Source organism: Hyposmocoma kahamanoa, unplaced genomic scaffold (assembly GCF_003589595.1).
Source record: "Hyposmocoma kahamanoa isolate Upper Pololo Valley unplaced genomic scaffold, ASM358959v1 160, whole genome shotgun sequence".
Lineage (NCBI taxonomy): Eukaryota > Metazoa > Arthropoda > Insecta > Lepidoptera > Cosmopterigidae > Hyposmocoma > Hyposmocoma kahamanoa.
In genome coordinates this window covers 3,937,166-3,952,599 of record NW_020653575.1, presented here as the reverse complement: position 1 = coordinate 3,952,599, position 15,434 = coordinate 3,937,166, and the positions used below count along the sequence as shown (strand labels likewise).

Genomic DNA, 15,434 nt, shown 5'->3' with positions numbered 1-15,434 from the left:
CATAACGTCGACGCAGTGGCGGAATTGCCCTAAGGCCCAGTAGGCACGGGCATACGAAGAGGTCTCATCACGCCTTGAACCTCTGCAACTGCGTAGAGATGTTGCATCGCTTAGCGCCTTTTACCGCATGTACCATGGTGAGTGCTCTGAAGAACTGTTCAACCTCATCCCCCCTTCCCCGTTCCTGCTCAGAAGCACGCGTGCCGGCCTTCGTAGTCACCGTTTCACTACCTGCCGCATTCCATCGCGTACTAAAAGGTTCGGTGGCTCCTTTCTCTGCCGCACGGTTGACAAATGGAACTCCCTTCCGGCACATGTCTTCCCTCCCTCTTATAATATGGGGTCCTTCAAACGAGGCGTGAAGAGGCATATTGTAGGCAGGCAGGGTGGAGGTGGCTTGTGCAGTGAAGGTTCCATCGCTGCACTAGGTTCCTTCGCGTTTGGATACCACTTTCCACTTAACATCAGGTGGAGTGGAGTCATTTGCCTGTCATGTATAAAAAAAAAAGTGTGACCAGATTTTAGTGGTGGCCAATCGTGACAAAAAATTCACTGATGATAAAAGTGATAACAAGAAATAACTCAAAGTACTTAAATATTCTAAAGGCTCACGCTCATTATGGCGGGCGGCACTGCACCGCATCGTATAACAAAAAAATATAGATATGTTACATACGAGTATCTATAATGTATGTATATTGACTACATCACTAAGTCTGTCTGTCTGTCAGATCGCGATAAATTCAAAAACTACTGACCGGATGCTAGTACTGTAGCAGGCTGCATAAATTGTATTTAGAATTGTCTAAATAAATGTGGGTTTGTATCATTGACTTACAATTATATGGACGTCGAGTCCGCGCTAAAAAGTGTCCGCACTTGTAAGGCGCTAAAATCGTATACAGAGCGCCAAACTCCGCTTTAGTCTTCATTTGTTCGACTGACAGCGCGATACTGCGAGACATTACAATTTAAATTTCGAATAGGTTGACTTGGGACATTTTTTTCGTGGTTTTTGTATTAGACCCGTCGTCCATTTATTTGTAAGTCAATGGTTTGTATTAAGAATTAGATAAAATAAAAGAAGATAGTGGTCAAAGGAACATCGCGGTGGTTCTAAACGAATTTTCTAGTTGTACGCACGCAGTAAACCTTTATTTAAGAATATGTTCCTCGTTTCTTGCGGCACTGAAGTGTCCTAGGGGTGCGGTAGGGGCTTCGGAAGCAATTGAGGGGCGTTGTTGTTGTCCAGGGAGAGCCATCGCATTTGAAAAAAACTTTTAATTATCTATATAAACTACACTACAAATATATAATTTTTTTCCTTGTAATTTTTTTGTTAAGTATTTAAAAAATACGTTTTCCAATATTTTTTGTAACTGACGTTGAGATTTTTTTATCTTGCCTAAGTCGGCGGTGAGCCAATCGGTGTAACGTTTTCGATACAAAGACCATCGATGTTAATTGCGACTTTCTATATTATGATTACTGAGTAACATTCCATCTTACATTTGTGATGTGATATGCAATAAACAATTGAATTGAGTAAAGAAATACTTACAACTGCTGACATCAGTCTGAGCATTTGCAGTTGCAAATACAGCAAAAAGGAAAAACACCTTAGTCCACATCATGCTTGCTGTCAATTCTTTAACAGTACTGACTAATTCCACATCTAGGCTATTCATTACCCGCGAATTACTAATTACTTAATTATCTTGACATGTGATTTTGTGATGTGATAGCCGAGATTAATTGGGGTTCCAAATGCACTTTGATTATTCCAACAGATATGATGTAAATTCTCTAACGGATTCTGTTCTTTCCGTTCTATGCAATCTAGATATTTTTAACGTCAGAATGTGTTGTTAAACCTATTCGCGAAATATTAATATCCTGCTCGATACGGCACGTATTGTTCGTCGACTAACGTTCGACTTCAAATTGCTCAAGACTGTTTATTACGCCCTGTGTCAATCCATTTTGACGTACTCAATTTTCTCCTGAGGCGGCGCCCCTAAAACACTACTTCTGACACTAGAAAGGGCCCAAAGGGCCGTTCTAAAAGTGGCATCTTTTCGCACTGTATCCTACAAGAGATCTCTATGCCCATTGGAGGGTTATTACGGTACGCCAATTGTTCATACAGATGGTTATTCTAAGGCAGCACTGTCTTCTTCCTTATGATCCAGCCCTTAAACAAACCAAACGTAGACACTATATGGTTTCCAATAGGTCATTTCCAAAGACCTCTTTTACCTACTTTTAACTTTTCTATTGAAACTAATTTGTCATACTACCTTATCTCAAAATAACAAATGAATAGTGTATTTTCAAATCATCACGCCAACGTAGGGTACGTACGTACGTAACGTGTTAGTAATTTCAAAAACATCATAATATTGTATCATTGAGATCCGGTGTTGTTTACCTGGTGACCTATACCTAGTTTAGACACCAGTCTTCCACCTCGCAATTTCACTGTACGTTATTCTTTACATTAATTACCCTGTTGGAAAGAACAGTAAATAATTTTGAATTTTTAAATTTGAATTGATGGGTGTCGTCAATTGTTTCACTTCAAAACGACCAGTTTAACTTGAGCTTTGCTACAATGGACGAAAATTGAAAAATAACTTAATTTTTATTTAATTACCGATGAAATATGATTCCGTTTGTTTTGTGATTAGATGTTTTGCTGTTTTTCCCGGACCGCCGAATGGAACAGCTCCCCATTGTTATATATATTATCTTTATTACAATAAATACAGGATATTTTTGGAATATACGGAGACGTACTCACAGATGTCGACTAAGGCGAAGCTCCGAAGTTGGCGGCGTTAGTGGGCTCGCATGTGGCTTGTGTAGCCAATCTTCTGTGCTATGATCTTCGCGCACTACGGGCATGTTCACTAAATAACTGATTACCGCAGATATTCGTGCTTTGAATTCGTTATACTCCTGACATCAATGACCCTGGTCTCAAACTAGGATATGCCCAGGACTTTGAGTCTCATTAAGCGCCCATTGTGCTAAACCTTGAGTATATGAGGTTGTCAAATAGGTTTATTGGAACTCGCTTTGGATAAATACGTGTAAAAATGTTTAATCTTATCCCGCCGCCCCTTTCCTGCTTCGAAGCACGCGTGCTGGCCTCTGTAGTCACCGTTTTACAACTAGCCGTATTCCATCGCAAACTAAAAAGGTTTGGTGGCACCTTCCTCTGTAGCACAGTTGACAAGTGGAACTCCCTTCCAGGGCACGTATTTCCTCCGTCTTTGAAAAATTAGTAGGCATCTTGTAGGCATACAAGACTAGGTGGCTAGGGCATTGATTGTATCAACAATGCACTTGGTTCCTTCATTTTCCATTTTACATCAAGTGGAATAGAGTCATCTGCCCGTCGTCATGTATAAAAAATATATATTTTCTAAAACTTCTTAAAACTTGCAAGGTTGTAATAAACCTGGCTGTAATTTGGCCAATATAGTAAAAAATTCACCTTCGTGTTAACCGGTTGCAGGATTATTCGGACAAGGTAAATAATTATACTTTACGCAAACCATCCGAGTTTAGTCTTTGAGTTCAGGAGTTCTCTGCGTTTGTACTTTAGATGGATTTTGGAGAATTTGTGCCAGATTGCCATTGTAAGTGATCGTCACGTGTAGGGGTCAATACACGCTTTGCATTTTAAGCTGGTTTTTGTCGTAAGCACGTACAACGTACAACGTACAACCTTATAATCTAGCACACGAAATCGATTAATACGGTTATTCAACTAGAAACAGTAAATTTAACACACAGGAGGGAAGTTCGGTGGTAGACGACTGTGATAACGGCTGATTCTTAATTGAGAGGTAAACGGTTCGAATTCATGTGATGTCGCATAATGGCTAAAGAAGGCATAAGGGGGTTATTTGATGATTTTATTTTATCTTCGCTTAATGGCGGCCACTGAACCGTTACAAACGGTGACTTTTAGAACTAACTGTGCAATTTAAGGCTTGGGCCAGTGTCAGTTTCGCTATAATTATGTTGTCATCAATGACCTAATTGGTAGGCGATGGTTGTCATGACTTTCTTTGTTTATGAACGTCACGTCATTCGTAAGCAGTGATACGCAGAGAGGGTAGCGCTGTTGTCATTTAGATGCATTCAGATAGTTCAGAATGATTAAAGTCCTCCGACGTGATGCGATGTTATTTGGAAGGTTGCCATATTAGCTTTATAAAAGAGCATGCACCGACAAAAGCGGATTTTTAGTGTCAGCGGCATGGAAAGTAAAAAACAACCGCTTGTTCTTTCTGTGCAAATTCACCACGTGGCCTTTCAAATCCGTTTTAAATTAATATATTTTGTACTTTTGTAATTCTTGATGTGAAAAGTGAATAAGTTAATTGCAATTCTGGTACATTAGACAACTGATATTGGATTGATCATTAAAGGTCTGTCAAATCTCTGGGATTCTCTGACATATGTAATAGAAAACTGAATCATGTAATCACTGTTCACATTAGTGAGTTAACTCAAAAATAAATCATTCCCGCTCTATTTCTGCATCAATCCGACCGTGTTTGGTCACGGCGAGTACTTTCACTAGTAGTTGGGTTGGCGCTGATGCGCTGTAAGTGACTAATTTAGCCAATCTTCGCAGCGAACCCTCCTGCACATTGATTACCTGAATCACCTCCAATTACCTGAAAACACCGCCAACGTGTTTCTAGTTAATGGCCGAAGGTGGGCTTTCCTTTATCTCGTCACGTTTAGCATCGAGTTCAGCTTTACGCTGCTCTTCAAACTCGTGGAGTTGTCTCTTCACAATCCCCCGCCAATCACGGCACAGTGCTGCCAAATCTTCCATTGAGACTGCTCAATGCTATATCTAATGCAATGTCCAAGTCATATCAATCAAAGCGCGTGGATATCCACTTCACAACCTTCATCATCGTCATTATCAACCCGTACAGGTAGGACCTACTGCTGAGCACGGATTTGATGTGCACAAATATCTATTTACAACGAGCAACTTCTAGAGATTCTTATTCATTCTTCTCAGGGAAATCTGCCTTACGAATGAGCACTAATGTGTAATCAACTTGATTTAAATTGCAATTTTCTTACTCAGGAAATAAAGACATTTTGATTTAATGTCTCCTCCAAGAAGAGGATTAGCCCATATTCCGCGACCAAAGTATACTTGATGAGGATAACTGATATCATTGGTGAGTAGGTACATAACACGTCTTGAGTTTTTATGTTTCGTTCGTCTTGACTTGTTCTTCTTAATCGCTCACTTTCCATCAGGTGAGATGGAGGTCAAATGCGTAGTTATTTTTTATTAAAAAAAAAAGAACATAGTGAATGGCTGTCACCAACTACGAGAGTTGATAAATTTCGGCTGTGGATCATAATCTTTACTCAAATTTTAAGGATTTTAAAGGAAAAAGTTTGTTTCTTTAAAATGGCCAATCCTTGAGTCTGCTAAACAGATCCTTCAATTTAGCATAGGCCATCCGCAGTACCCTATTTCGTTATAACATATTTTTTTTAGTAGTAAAAAAATCATCCTTTTTACTTTGTACTGGACAAAATGTTGTAAATAAAAAAACTAATTCGAAATTTATAAACTTTAGTCAAATTAAGAGAAATCGGAAGGTTACGGTGGCAAAAATTCATCACGGGTCATTAGGCGCGGTTAATAACATTAATGGGAATCCATATTTAAAATTCAACACTTAAACAGTCGCCATGCTTTCATCCTTAGGGCCTTCAAGTGCCGCCGACAAAGGTGGTTCGACGCGGATCGGCAGTCTGATGCACATTAATGCTGAGTTCGTATTCGAGGCGTCCACTATCCTGAACTCTACAGTTGTTTGAGTGCCCTGGAAAACGAATAAACAAATTGTTACATAGACAAATTACACCTTCAATATTCACATTATTATCTGATGATGTTAAGCGACGATGTGACCGACGATGGGACGCGTTTGCCTAAATATGCCTATTCACTCTAGCCTTGAATAGCCCCAAATTGTACTTTTCGGGAAATACAGATCATTTCACAGATTAGAGCATTTCATTCCTTTGCCGTACGCATCAGAAAGGAGGAAGCAAAGCGCTTAGTACGAATATCAACGACATAAGAATGGAGTGCTTCGGACCTTCTAGTCGACCGAAGGAGGAACGGTGAGGGTGGAACTAAATTGAATGGTTCTTGCGCACACTCCCCGAAATGTATCCGATAGAAAACCGACAAGAAGGCTACTCTGCGATGGTCGAGATCTTATAGCTTCGACTCCACAAGAGAACTTTTCGCTCCACCGAGTCCAAGGTAGCTAACTGGTAATGGGCAGAGCCGTCCCAAAGGAGGCAGCAGTACTCCATACACGATCGAACTTGTGTTTAATACAGATTTAAAAGCTGTTCAGGTGTGAAGTACCGTCTGACCTTACGAGTACCTTTTCAGGCAGCAGGTTTTGCCAAGCACTCGATGTATCGCTCAATGTTGTGGTTGGGTCATAAGGCCAGACCAACTAGCTCAAGGTGGTCCTTTATCGTCACGAATACATCTCGGAAAGTCAGGGTACGGTGTAGGGGACTCCGTTTTGATGTGAAAAGACACGCCTGTGTTTTAGCCACATTAAACCTGACCCTGTTCACATCTCCCCAGTCGGAAGCCGCTTTCAGGCTCAGGTTCAACCGGGTGACCATCGCTTCTCGTTTACACCGGATCTCTTCGCTGTTGTCTCGGGCGTCTAGCACATAACTCTGTACCACAGCGTCTTTTTTAAGTATCAAAACAAAATAGTCGGACACTGGAAGACAAAGGATTTCTGGAATAATTTAGAATGGCCCTTCAAGTCTTTTTAATCGACTTCAAAAAAGGAGGAATTTCTCAATTTGACAGTATTTTTTTTTTGTATGTATGTTACGTGATTGCGGCATTTGTGAACCGATTTTGATGAAAGAAGGTATACCTCAGATGTGGTTCCATTTAAATGTGAAGAAAATATTCCAGCTCTAAGGGTGGCGAACTAGGTGATGAATGACTTCTGAGGTCGGTTTTTTTAGTACTCTGTACTGATTTTTATTTAGTTAAATATCTGAACACTTTTTTTATAATATCAAGTGACGGAACAAACAAGTCTTGCGCCTGATGGTAAGCTACACGCCTGTCCATAAAAGTTGCAGTGCCACTCAGAGCTTTAAGTCGCAAAGATCTGAGGGGCACTCCCACTGCACCTGTCACCCTGAGACATAAGTTGACAAGTCCCATGTACCTTTAATTTCACCAGCACCCTCACCCTTCAAAACTACGTATGGTGGCAATATTTATTTTGGGGAATTGCAGAAAATGTTCTATATCTAACTTACCACTGGCATGAAAGATTCAATAAGCATCCGTAGTCTATAGGAGACAACTTCTCCTTCAAGTACAGGGCAGCGAGCGTTGATGAGGAAATTGCATGTCTCTGCATCTTCACCCAAATCGTATGGCACAGGTACTGTTACTGGTCCCATTTGCAAGTAAGCAGTGGCTAGGGTACGCATCGCGACCGTTGTGCGGGCTGGAATATAAATAAATAAAATTATAACTGATGATTAGCAAACTAAAGTGGTAATGAAATTTTGACTGCCTCTGTGGCCCAACGGTTACCATGCCGGACTGCCACGCAGAGGTCCCAGGTTCGATTCCCGGGCCGGGAGAAATATTTATATGGCCTACATTTATTTCTCTCGTGAGTTTGGGTGTAATTTGTGGTTGTCTATGTGTGTGTCCATAGCAACCGCGACACAGGGTTTCCCTAGTGCGGGGCTATGTTGAGTGTGTGCGTTATTATTATTATTATTAATGACTGACCACATCTGTCGCAAACTAAAGCTCGTTTCTGGAGTAAAAATGACGTCTAGTAGGCGATGGTGGCGATGAGAAATCGCGGAGCTTAAAATTGAAGATCAATATTCTATATATAAAATAATACATTCCTCACAGATAGCTACGCCAAAAAACCGTCAAGAGTCTATACCACTTCAGCGCGATCGGCCTTAGTTCATTTTTCTTGGGTCGATCGGCAGAAACACTGTCTTTATTTCAGAATTTAGTTTTTTACAAACGAAATAAAAGCGATTCTAAAAATGTATATCGTGTAGCATACGTGTTCTATTCAGTCCAGTTGTTATAAAAAAATCATTGGTATATGTAAAGTACCTATTGAATACAACGTTTTTGTTGTAAAATTTGGAGGTAAGTTTGTGTTTTTTTTTCTATCGTGAAAATTTTTAGGAAACGTATTTTCACACCGTATCGTGTATATCCTACATTTTACTATACATATATGTTGTCCAAAGGGATTCATTCATCACTGTCACTGTTACGCGGTATCAACTAAAGGCATTTGAGGTAGTTTACTTAAAACCGAAGTTCTGCAAGCACATAAAAAATTCATAAATTGGTTCGAATTCAACCGGATCGAAGGAATTTTTCTTAATATTCGATCTTTGTATTAAATAAATAATAAATAAATAAACACATACGTTGCTCTGATCCCAAAGTAAGTAGCTAAAGCACTTGTGTTATGGAAATCGGAAACAACGACGGTACCACAAACACCTAGACCCGAGACAATATAGAAAAGTTAGTTTTCTACACTGACCCGGCCGGGGATCGGACCTGGGACCTCAGAGATGGCAACACACTCGACCACGGAGACCGTAAAATTGTATTAATAATTGTAACAAACTGTGGAGTAATAAAAAAAAATTGAATAGTCATGAGAGTAAAACAAAATCATACAAAATCATTATTATTTCATAAAAATATTGATTGATTAACTGCCTCCGTGATCGAACGATTACCATGCTGGACTGCCGCGCAAAAGACCCGGGTTCGATTCCCGGGCCCGGAGAAATATTTGTTTAAACATTTATTTCTCTTGTGAGTTGTCTATGTGTGTCTCCATGGCACCCGCGGTACAAGGTGTCCCTGTTGTGGAGTTTTAAAAAAATCGTTTTTTGTCATACAAGCATTCTTTCTCTCTAACAACTCTTTTTCTGATGACCCTTATTTGCAAAATGTACAAATTTTATTTATTTATTTTTCAACAATGCCTAGAAGCATCAAAAAGAATATGCAGCCACCTTCTCGAATTCCGATAACGGGCGCTCAATCAAATATATAATATTTAATCATTAAGGGTTAATTCCAGTCAGCCTCGCTCAGCAGCTTGAGGCGGATGAGTTTCTGTGGCGTGTCGCTTCCAGCACTAATATAGAAGGCCGTCCTGCTCGATACGGCACGTATTGTTCGCCGGTTCTTGAACTTGAGTCCCTGACCCCGGACGGTTGTGCCAATGCCGGGAATACCGCCTCTCCCATTTAGAAATTCAAAATTATTCTTTTAGGCCAAAGTTTTAATAATATTATGTGGCTGACAACAACACTTTTGCCTGGTTTCGAACTAGGAAATTCCTAGTACTGTGAATTCCAAAACTTCGCACACACTCCCTAGAACACCCAAATCAGAACCAATTTACAATGGTTCATTTCCCAAATTGGTCCTACCGGGAATCGAACCCAGGACCTCTGCATCCAACGTCCACAATGTAAACCGAAGACCACCGAGATCGAATCGACGACTGATGGTAATACATGAAAGATACTCACGTGCTCGGAATACAATGTCAATCTGAGCATGTTCAAGCTGAGGAAGCGCGCAAGGAGGGGTCACGCAACCCGCTACATCCACGTTGAGAGGCAGATCCCCTGGGTTGCTTATACCTGGAATAAGTGTTATCATTTTAAAAATGCATTTCATTCGTAGAAACAAATAAAGATAAAGATCTGATAAATTTATTTCAATATGACTTAATATACAATACAAGTAAAACAAATGTAAATAAAGCTATTATAGTATTCAAATAAGAATTAAGAAGAGAATCTAAATTATACGTTCTTCATAATAAAGCTATAACATTTTAATATTAGCACTATAAATTTACGCCTGTATTTTTAGCATCGTTTTGGGCAAATTTCTTTATATTACAGCTTAAATATGAATTTTCTATATTTAACAATAAAATAATCAGTAGTTATAAATTAATGGTTAATACCTATATAAAAATAATTATGAAACCACTACCAGCAAGTCATCTGTTTCATTGTAAGTTTGACTCTTAAGCCACAATTTGACGGTCTTTTTTACATTCTATTTTATTCATGGCGAAATAATTCTAAGGAATGTACCAAGGAAGCAAAAGAATCTATGCGAGTGTGCTGTGCGGAGTTGTGTATTAGATGAAAAGGTATCGAGGCGGCGGTGGCTGGTTAAAGTAACGGAATCAAATGGAGTAATTGAGTGCTTTTTCAAAATTATTTGTTGGATAAACAGTTACCGAACCAAGAGGACATCGCACTCGTTTAGGAGTTTGCGGGTTGGATAATCGAAATCACAGAAGACGGAACAGCTCTCTGCGCTCTATCCAGGATTTTCAGGGTGGTGTTATATGCACGTAAATAGCAATGACCGAGTGTCATTACTACATTATACATTAAATATTCAGTAGTATTTATTTGTTTAGTTACCGATTAGTTAAAAACCTTAAGTATAAATTAAATATTTAGTGCTCCGTTTGCCGGTCGGTTGTAGCAAGCGAATAGATATAGTTTTAGGTGTAGACTGAAAATCAGCAATGCTGAGTCTTCAACCTTTTTATTCACATTTCTGTTTTAGTTGTCGCTGTTTTTTTATTTGTACTAGTTTTATGTGTATTTTGTGGATAAATAAATGTCTTTTTATTTTTATTTATTTATTTATGATTAACAGATACACTGATTTGAGAAGGGCGCCGCTAGCAGCAAATCTTAATTTTTTTTAAATATGATCAATTTTCGAACTCTAGAAGTAAGCGCTACATGGTGTTTGAAATTAAGATGTTTATTAATTATGACACCTAAATATTTAATGTTGCTTGTGCTGTCCAGTGTTGGACAAGCACAACGGCTTACGGCAACAACTAACATTTTTTTATCCCGTTTGTCGCCACCTGGTACCATACAGAATTTTTTTTTCCCATTTGTCGCTAGTAGAAATCACCACGGGCAACAACTGAGACGTTTTTTATCCCGTTTGTCACCACCTGATAACATGGGATTTTTTTCCAGTGGTGACAACTGGTAATAACCCAAATTAACTCATAAGAGTGGTTACACAGCAGCGGTGCAAACGCGTCCCGTTACTACTAAGTAAAAAAAAAGTTGTGATAGCTACTAAGCTATCACAAAAAACACAATAAAATTAAGCTTAGACAAATTAAGATTATGAGTTTCCATTTCGATAATTTAGTGACTAAATTAAATTCGCGTAAATGTCGTGACAACTAAATTACTGCGATTTACTATCTACGATTATCAGTCCGTAGACAACATAAATTAATGTTTACTGTGCAAACATGAAAGTCTTAGCCATTGAAATACCTATAAATACCTACATATAACAACAGATGAGTAATAACGTTAAATCCCTTCCCTATAGTAATTTGGTTTAGTGCAGTTACACGCTTTTTTTTTGATGATCAGGTTTTTAAAATTACAAATTGAAAATGAAAAGCAAAAGAGTTTCTGACCAAAACATAGCTTACTTGCGTATGTGACTATACACCCTTCTTGCTTTTGCGACTTTATTTTTATATTTTTAATATTCACGCATCTTAACCTGCTTACAAAATATTCTTTGAATGTTTTTGTTCTTTGTTGTTTATAAAAAACTAGAACTATACTGGATTATGTAAGAAATTTATGAATGTACCAAAATTTAATGTTAACCACTAGTCTTTGTGTTCTACCATGCATACTTTATAAACTTATTGTAATATACTTAGTTATTGTTATTTTTGGGCAACACACATGACGGACGTAAGACCTAGCTACCCATTGTACAGGGGATCCTAGTTTGGGAGCTAGGCACACTGTACATATTTTTGTGTGTTTTGCAATAAAGATATTATTATTATTATTACTTACATTGGCTAACTTGAGTTTGGGCTCTTGCAGCCGCGAGTACAGCAAAAAGGAAGAACACTTTGGTCAACATCGTGCCTGCCTATAAAGAACTGACTTCAGTTAATACTGACTAACTCCACGCCTAGGCTATATATTACCAGTCAACATTGATACTATCTTGACAGTTAAATGTTTTGATTGATCAATTAGGGTTCCACATATAATTTCACTACGTGAACAACGACGAGACATTTAAGGTCAAAGTGAATCTTCCAGGTGAACGTATACCACAGAAGGAAAACAACAATGGAAACGCCTTAAGTCTCGATTACTATCAGAATTATTGGTCGTAGTTTCAAATTTTAAAAAGAAATAACAAATTCTGGATTGTTAATATAGTTTAAACTTTATCATATTGGTATCGTTGAAAGTTCTATACCATCAATACCTAAGTACTATATTAACCAAGTTACGACATTTTAATATTATATTGAAATTTAAATGAATGTGCTGCCATCTAGCGGTTTATTGCTGAACGACGACGAATTGGAGTTATTATTTTGGTTATCCAAACAAAAAGCGACCATATTGCAGTGGTATAAGCTTTACTTTCGTTTCTTATAACAAAAAAAAATATCGATAAAAAGAAATTTGAAAATTTATTATAATAACACTTTTCTATGATATGAAATACCACCACGGGTAATATTTGGTGCGGCCATTATGTTTGCCCTCCAAAACAGCACAATAAGGCATTTTTCAAGGATTTTAGAAAATTTGCACGAAAGAATGACATAACCATACCATACAAAGCCAAAATGGCGGACTGAGCTCAGATAGGTCTTTCAAGACCTATAATTGGCACGCGTCGGACGCTAACTAACCACTTCTACTGTATTTATTATTGTTCTGTGACGTGTACTATCCCATTCGGCGCATTGGCAGTACCTTTCAAGTCTTTGCCATTTAAGGCTCTGAGTAACACTGCAATGTGTCACTGGGTCACTTGGTATCATAAAAGTATAAGGAATTCGAACACCATCAAATACCACAGGTGTTAAGGAGTGAAGATCACCACATAGGGTGATGATATTTTAAAAGATGATTCTACGCCTCACAAATGGTTGTGTTAAGTTGTGCCTGATGTTGAGCGACACGCCTGTCCATAGCAGTTGCTATGCAACTCAGAGTTTTAAATAGCAAAGATCCAGATGGGCGGGCAGTGCCACTGCGCCTGTCACACTGAGACATAAGTTGGAAAAGTCCCACATGCCTGTAATTTCACCAGCACCCTTACCCTTCGAAACCGGAACGCAGTAATGCTCATAGTGGCAGTACTTCATCATATGGAGACGAACTCTTTCACAAGAAACTCTACTGCTACTAATTTCGTTCGCAGAAAATTTAAACCTCAAAAACTTGTTATGTTGCAGGTGTCGGCCTTATTTTTTATTTTTTTTAATTACGGACAGCAGGGATCCATGAAGTGTTAGTAACAAAAATAGCTTATAATTAGGTTAGTACTTAAATTCTACTACGGATTTTGTGGATGTTATTAAATGCCGCATCACGGGGCACTCACTCATATCCGCGATAGTCTTCAGTAGGCCGTGGCTACTGGCACGTATTCTGTCTTCATCCGTAAGAGTGCCATGAAGCCGTCGACGCGAGCTTCAGCAAACATGGCAGACACACTACAGAACCGTGACAGCAGCATGGTTCTGGAGGCGTTATTATATTGTGTATGTGTTACCGGAAATGTATGAAATCTAGGAATTGTATAAAAATCCTAGGAAATGTATACAATTCCGAAGCTATCTAGGAAATGTATAAAATATTGTTTCAAAAACTATTTGTTACATAAATGTCCTAGAAAATGTGTACAATTCCTAGGAATTGTATATAATTCCAATATCGTATTAGGTATAAAAATAATGCTTTCTGTAATAAAACACGTTGTTAAAATGAGAATAATATTTTTTATTAAAGCACTCATTGCCCAGAGGGACTTCCGCGTTTGTATAAAAAAACCTAACTTAACCTAAATAATCCGATTCGTTTCTGCCCAGAGGGACTTCCGCGTTTGTATAAAAAAAACCTAACTTAACCTAAATAGTCCAATTCGTTTCTGCCCAGAGGGACTTCCGCGTTTGTATAAAAAAAACCGAACTTAACCTAAATAATCCGATTCGTTTCTGCCCAGAGGGACTGCGACGCGCGTACGCGTACCCATTGAAATCTCAAATATTTTACATTTCCGATTGCTATTTAGGAAATGTATAGATTTCCTAGGAAATGTGGCTAATATAATTTATTTTACACATTTCCGTGCGATTTTAGGAATTACATACATTTCCTAGGAATTGTATACAATGACGGATTACATACCTTTCCGGTAACATATGCAAGGCTTTGAGCGAGCTTTGGGTATAGCTGGCCCACAGGGCTCCAGCGTACAGTGGTGTACAATAGGCTCTAAAAAGAGTGACCTCCACCACTTATTTACTCCGAGAGTGCCACTTATTGAACATTGTATCATACAAGAATCGTAAGTACGGAACACTACAATTGTCACCCAATTTTTTACGGTTGTTATAGATAATATTCGATATCTATACGAAGACGAAACATATACACGTGTGTCTAATCTAAAGTCTAAACCACGACATATGAACAGGTGTACATGATAATTCCATCATGATTGGTAGACATTTTTTTTATATTAATAGTTATTTGCAGACTGATTATACAGCCTGCACTAAATAATGCAATATAGACGAGTGCCTTCATTGTGAAAAATCAAAAGCCTTGAATGTTCTCGAGAAATAAACACGAGATTTATAATGAAATAGAAAGAATATTATAACAGAAAAACATTTGCACACACGAGACGACTGCCAGGGTTTGGAGACGGCACCGGTTTTCATGGTGTCATCATTTCTAAAGTCCCAAGTTCGGTCACCGGCCGGGTCAATGAAGAAACACTTTTCCAACTTTTCTATATTGTCTCGGATGTGGGTGTTTGTGGTACCACCGTTGTTTCTGACTTCCATAATACGAGTGCAAAATCTCACAGTAAAAAATCAGGTTTATTGAATATCGCGATGTTTTATTGCCCTTATAATCAAATATTTTTGTGAAATTACTCCACTAGTTTGTTACAGTTATTAATGCAAAGATCAAACATAAAAAATTATTCATTCGATCCATTGACTTACAAATAAATGGACGACGGGTCTAATACAAAAACCACGAAAAAAATGTCCCAAGTCAACCTATTCGAAATTTAAATTGTAATGTCATCGCAGTATCGCGCTGTCAGTAGAACAAATGAAGACTAAAGCGGAGTGTCGCGCTCTGTATACGATTTTAGCGCCTTACAAGTGCGGACACTTTTTAGCGCGGACCCGACGTCCATATAATTGTAAGTCAATGAT

The 15,434-nt window shown here is 38.5% G+C and overlaps 1 protein-coding gene and 1 long non-coding RNA gene across 3 annotated transcripts in view; both read right to left on the bottom strand.

The window, feature by feature from the left end:
- LOC113225401 overlaps positions 1 to 1,661 on the bottom strand; it is a 10,434-nt gene extending 8,773 nt beyond the window's left edge. For both annotated transcript variants that reach the window (XR_003310019.1, XR_003310020.1), the window contains exon 1: positions 1,562 to 1,661. This is a non-coding gene — a long non-coding RNA (uncharacterized LOC113225401). The remainder of the gene's footprint in view (positions 1 to 1,561) is intronic.
- Positions 1,662 to 5,622: 3,961 nt separating this feature from the next.
- LOC113225416 lies at positions 5,623 to 12,122 on the bottom strand. The gene is made up of 4 exons (XM_026457724.1): positions 12,019 to 12,122; positions 9,664 to 9,777; positions 7,375 to 7,568; positions 5,623 to 5,882 (listed from the first exon to the last, which is right to left on the bottom strand). Exons 1-4 carry the CDS (start codon positions 12,086 to 12,088, stop codon positions 5,736 to 5,738), a joined length of 525 nt encoding a protein of 174 aa, XP_026313509.1. The 5' UTR covers positions 12,089 to 12,122; the 3' UTR covers positions 5,623 to 5,735.
- Positions 12,123 to 15,434: the final 3,312 nt, after the last annotated feature.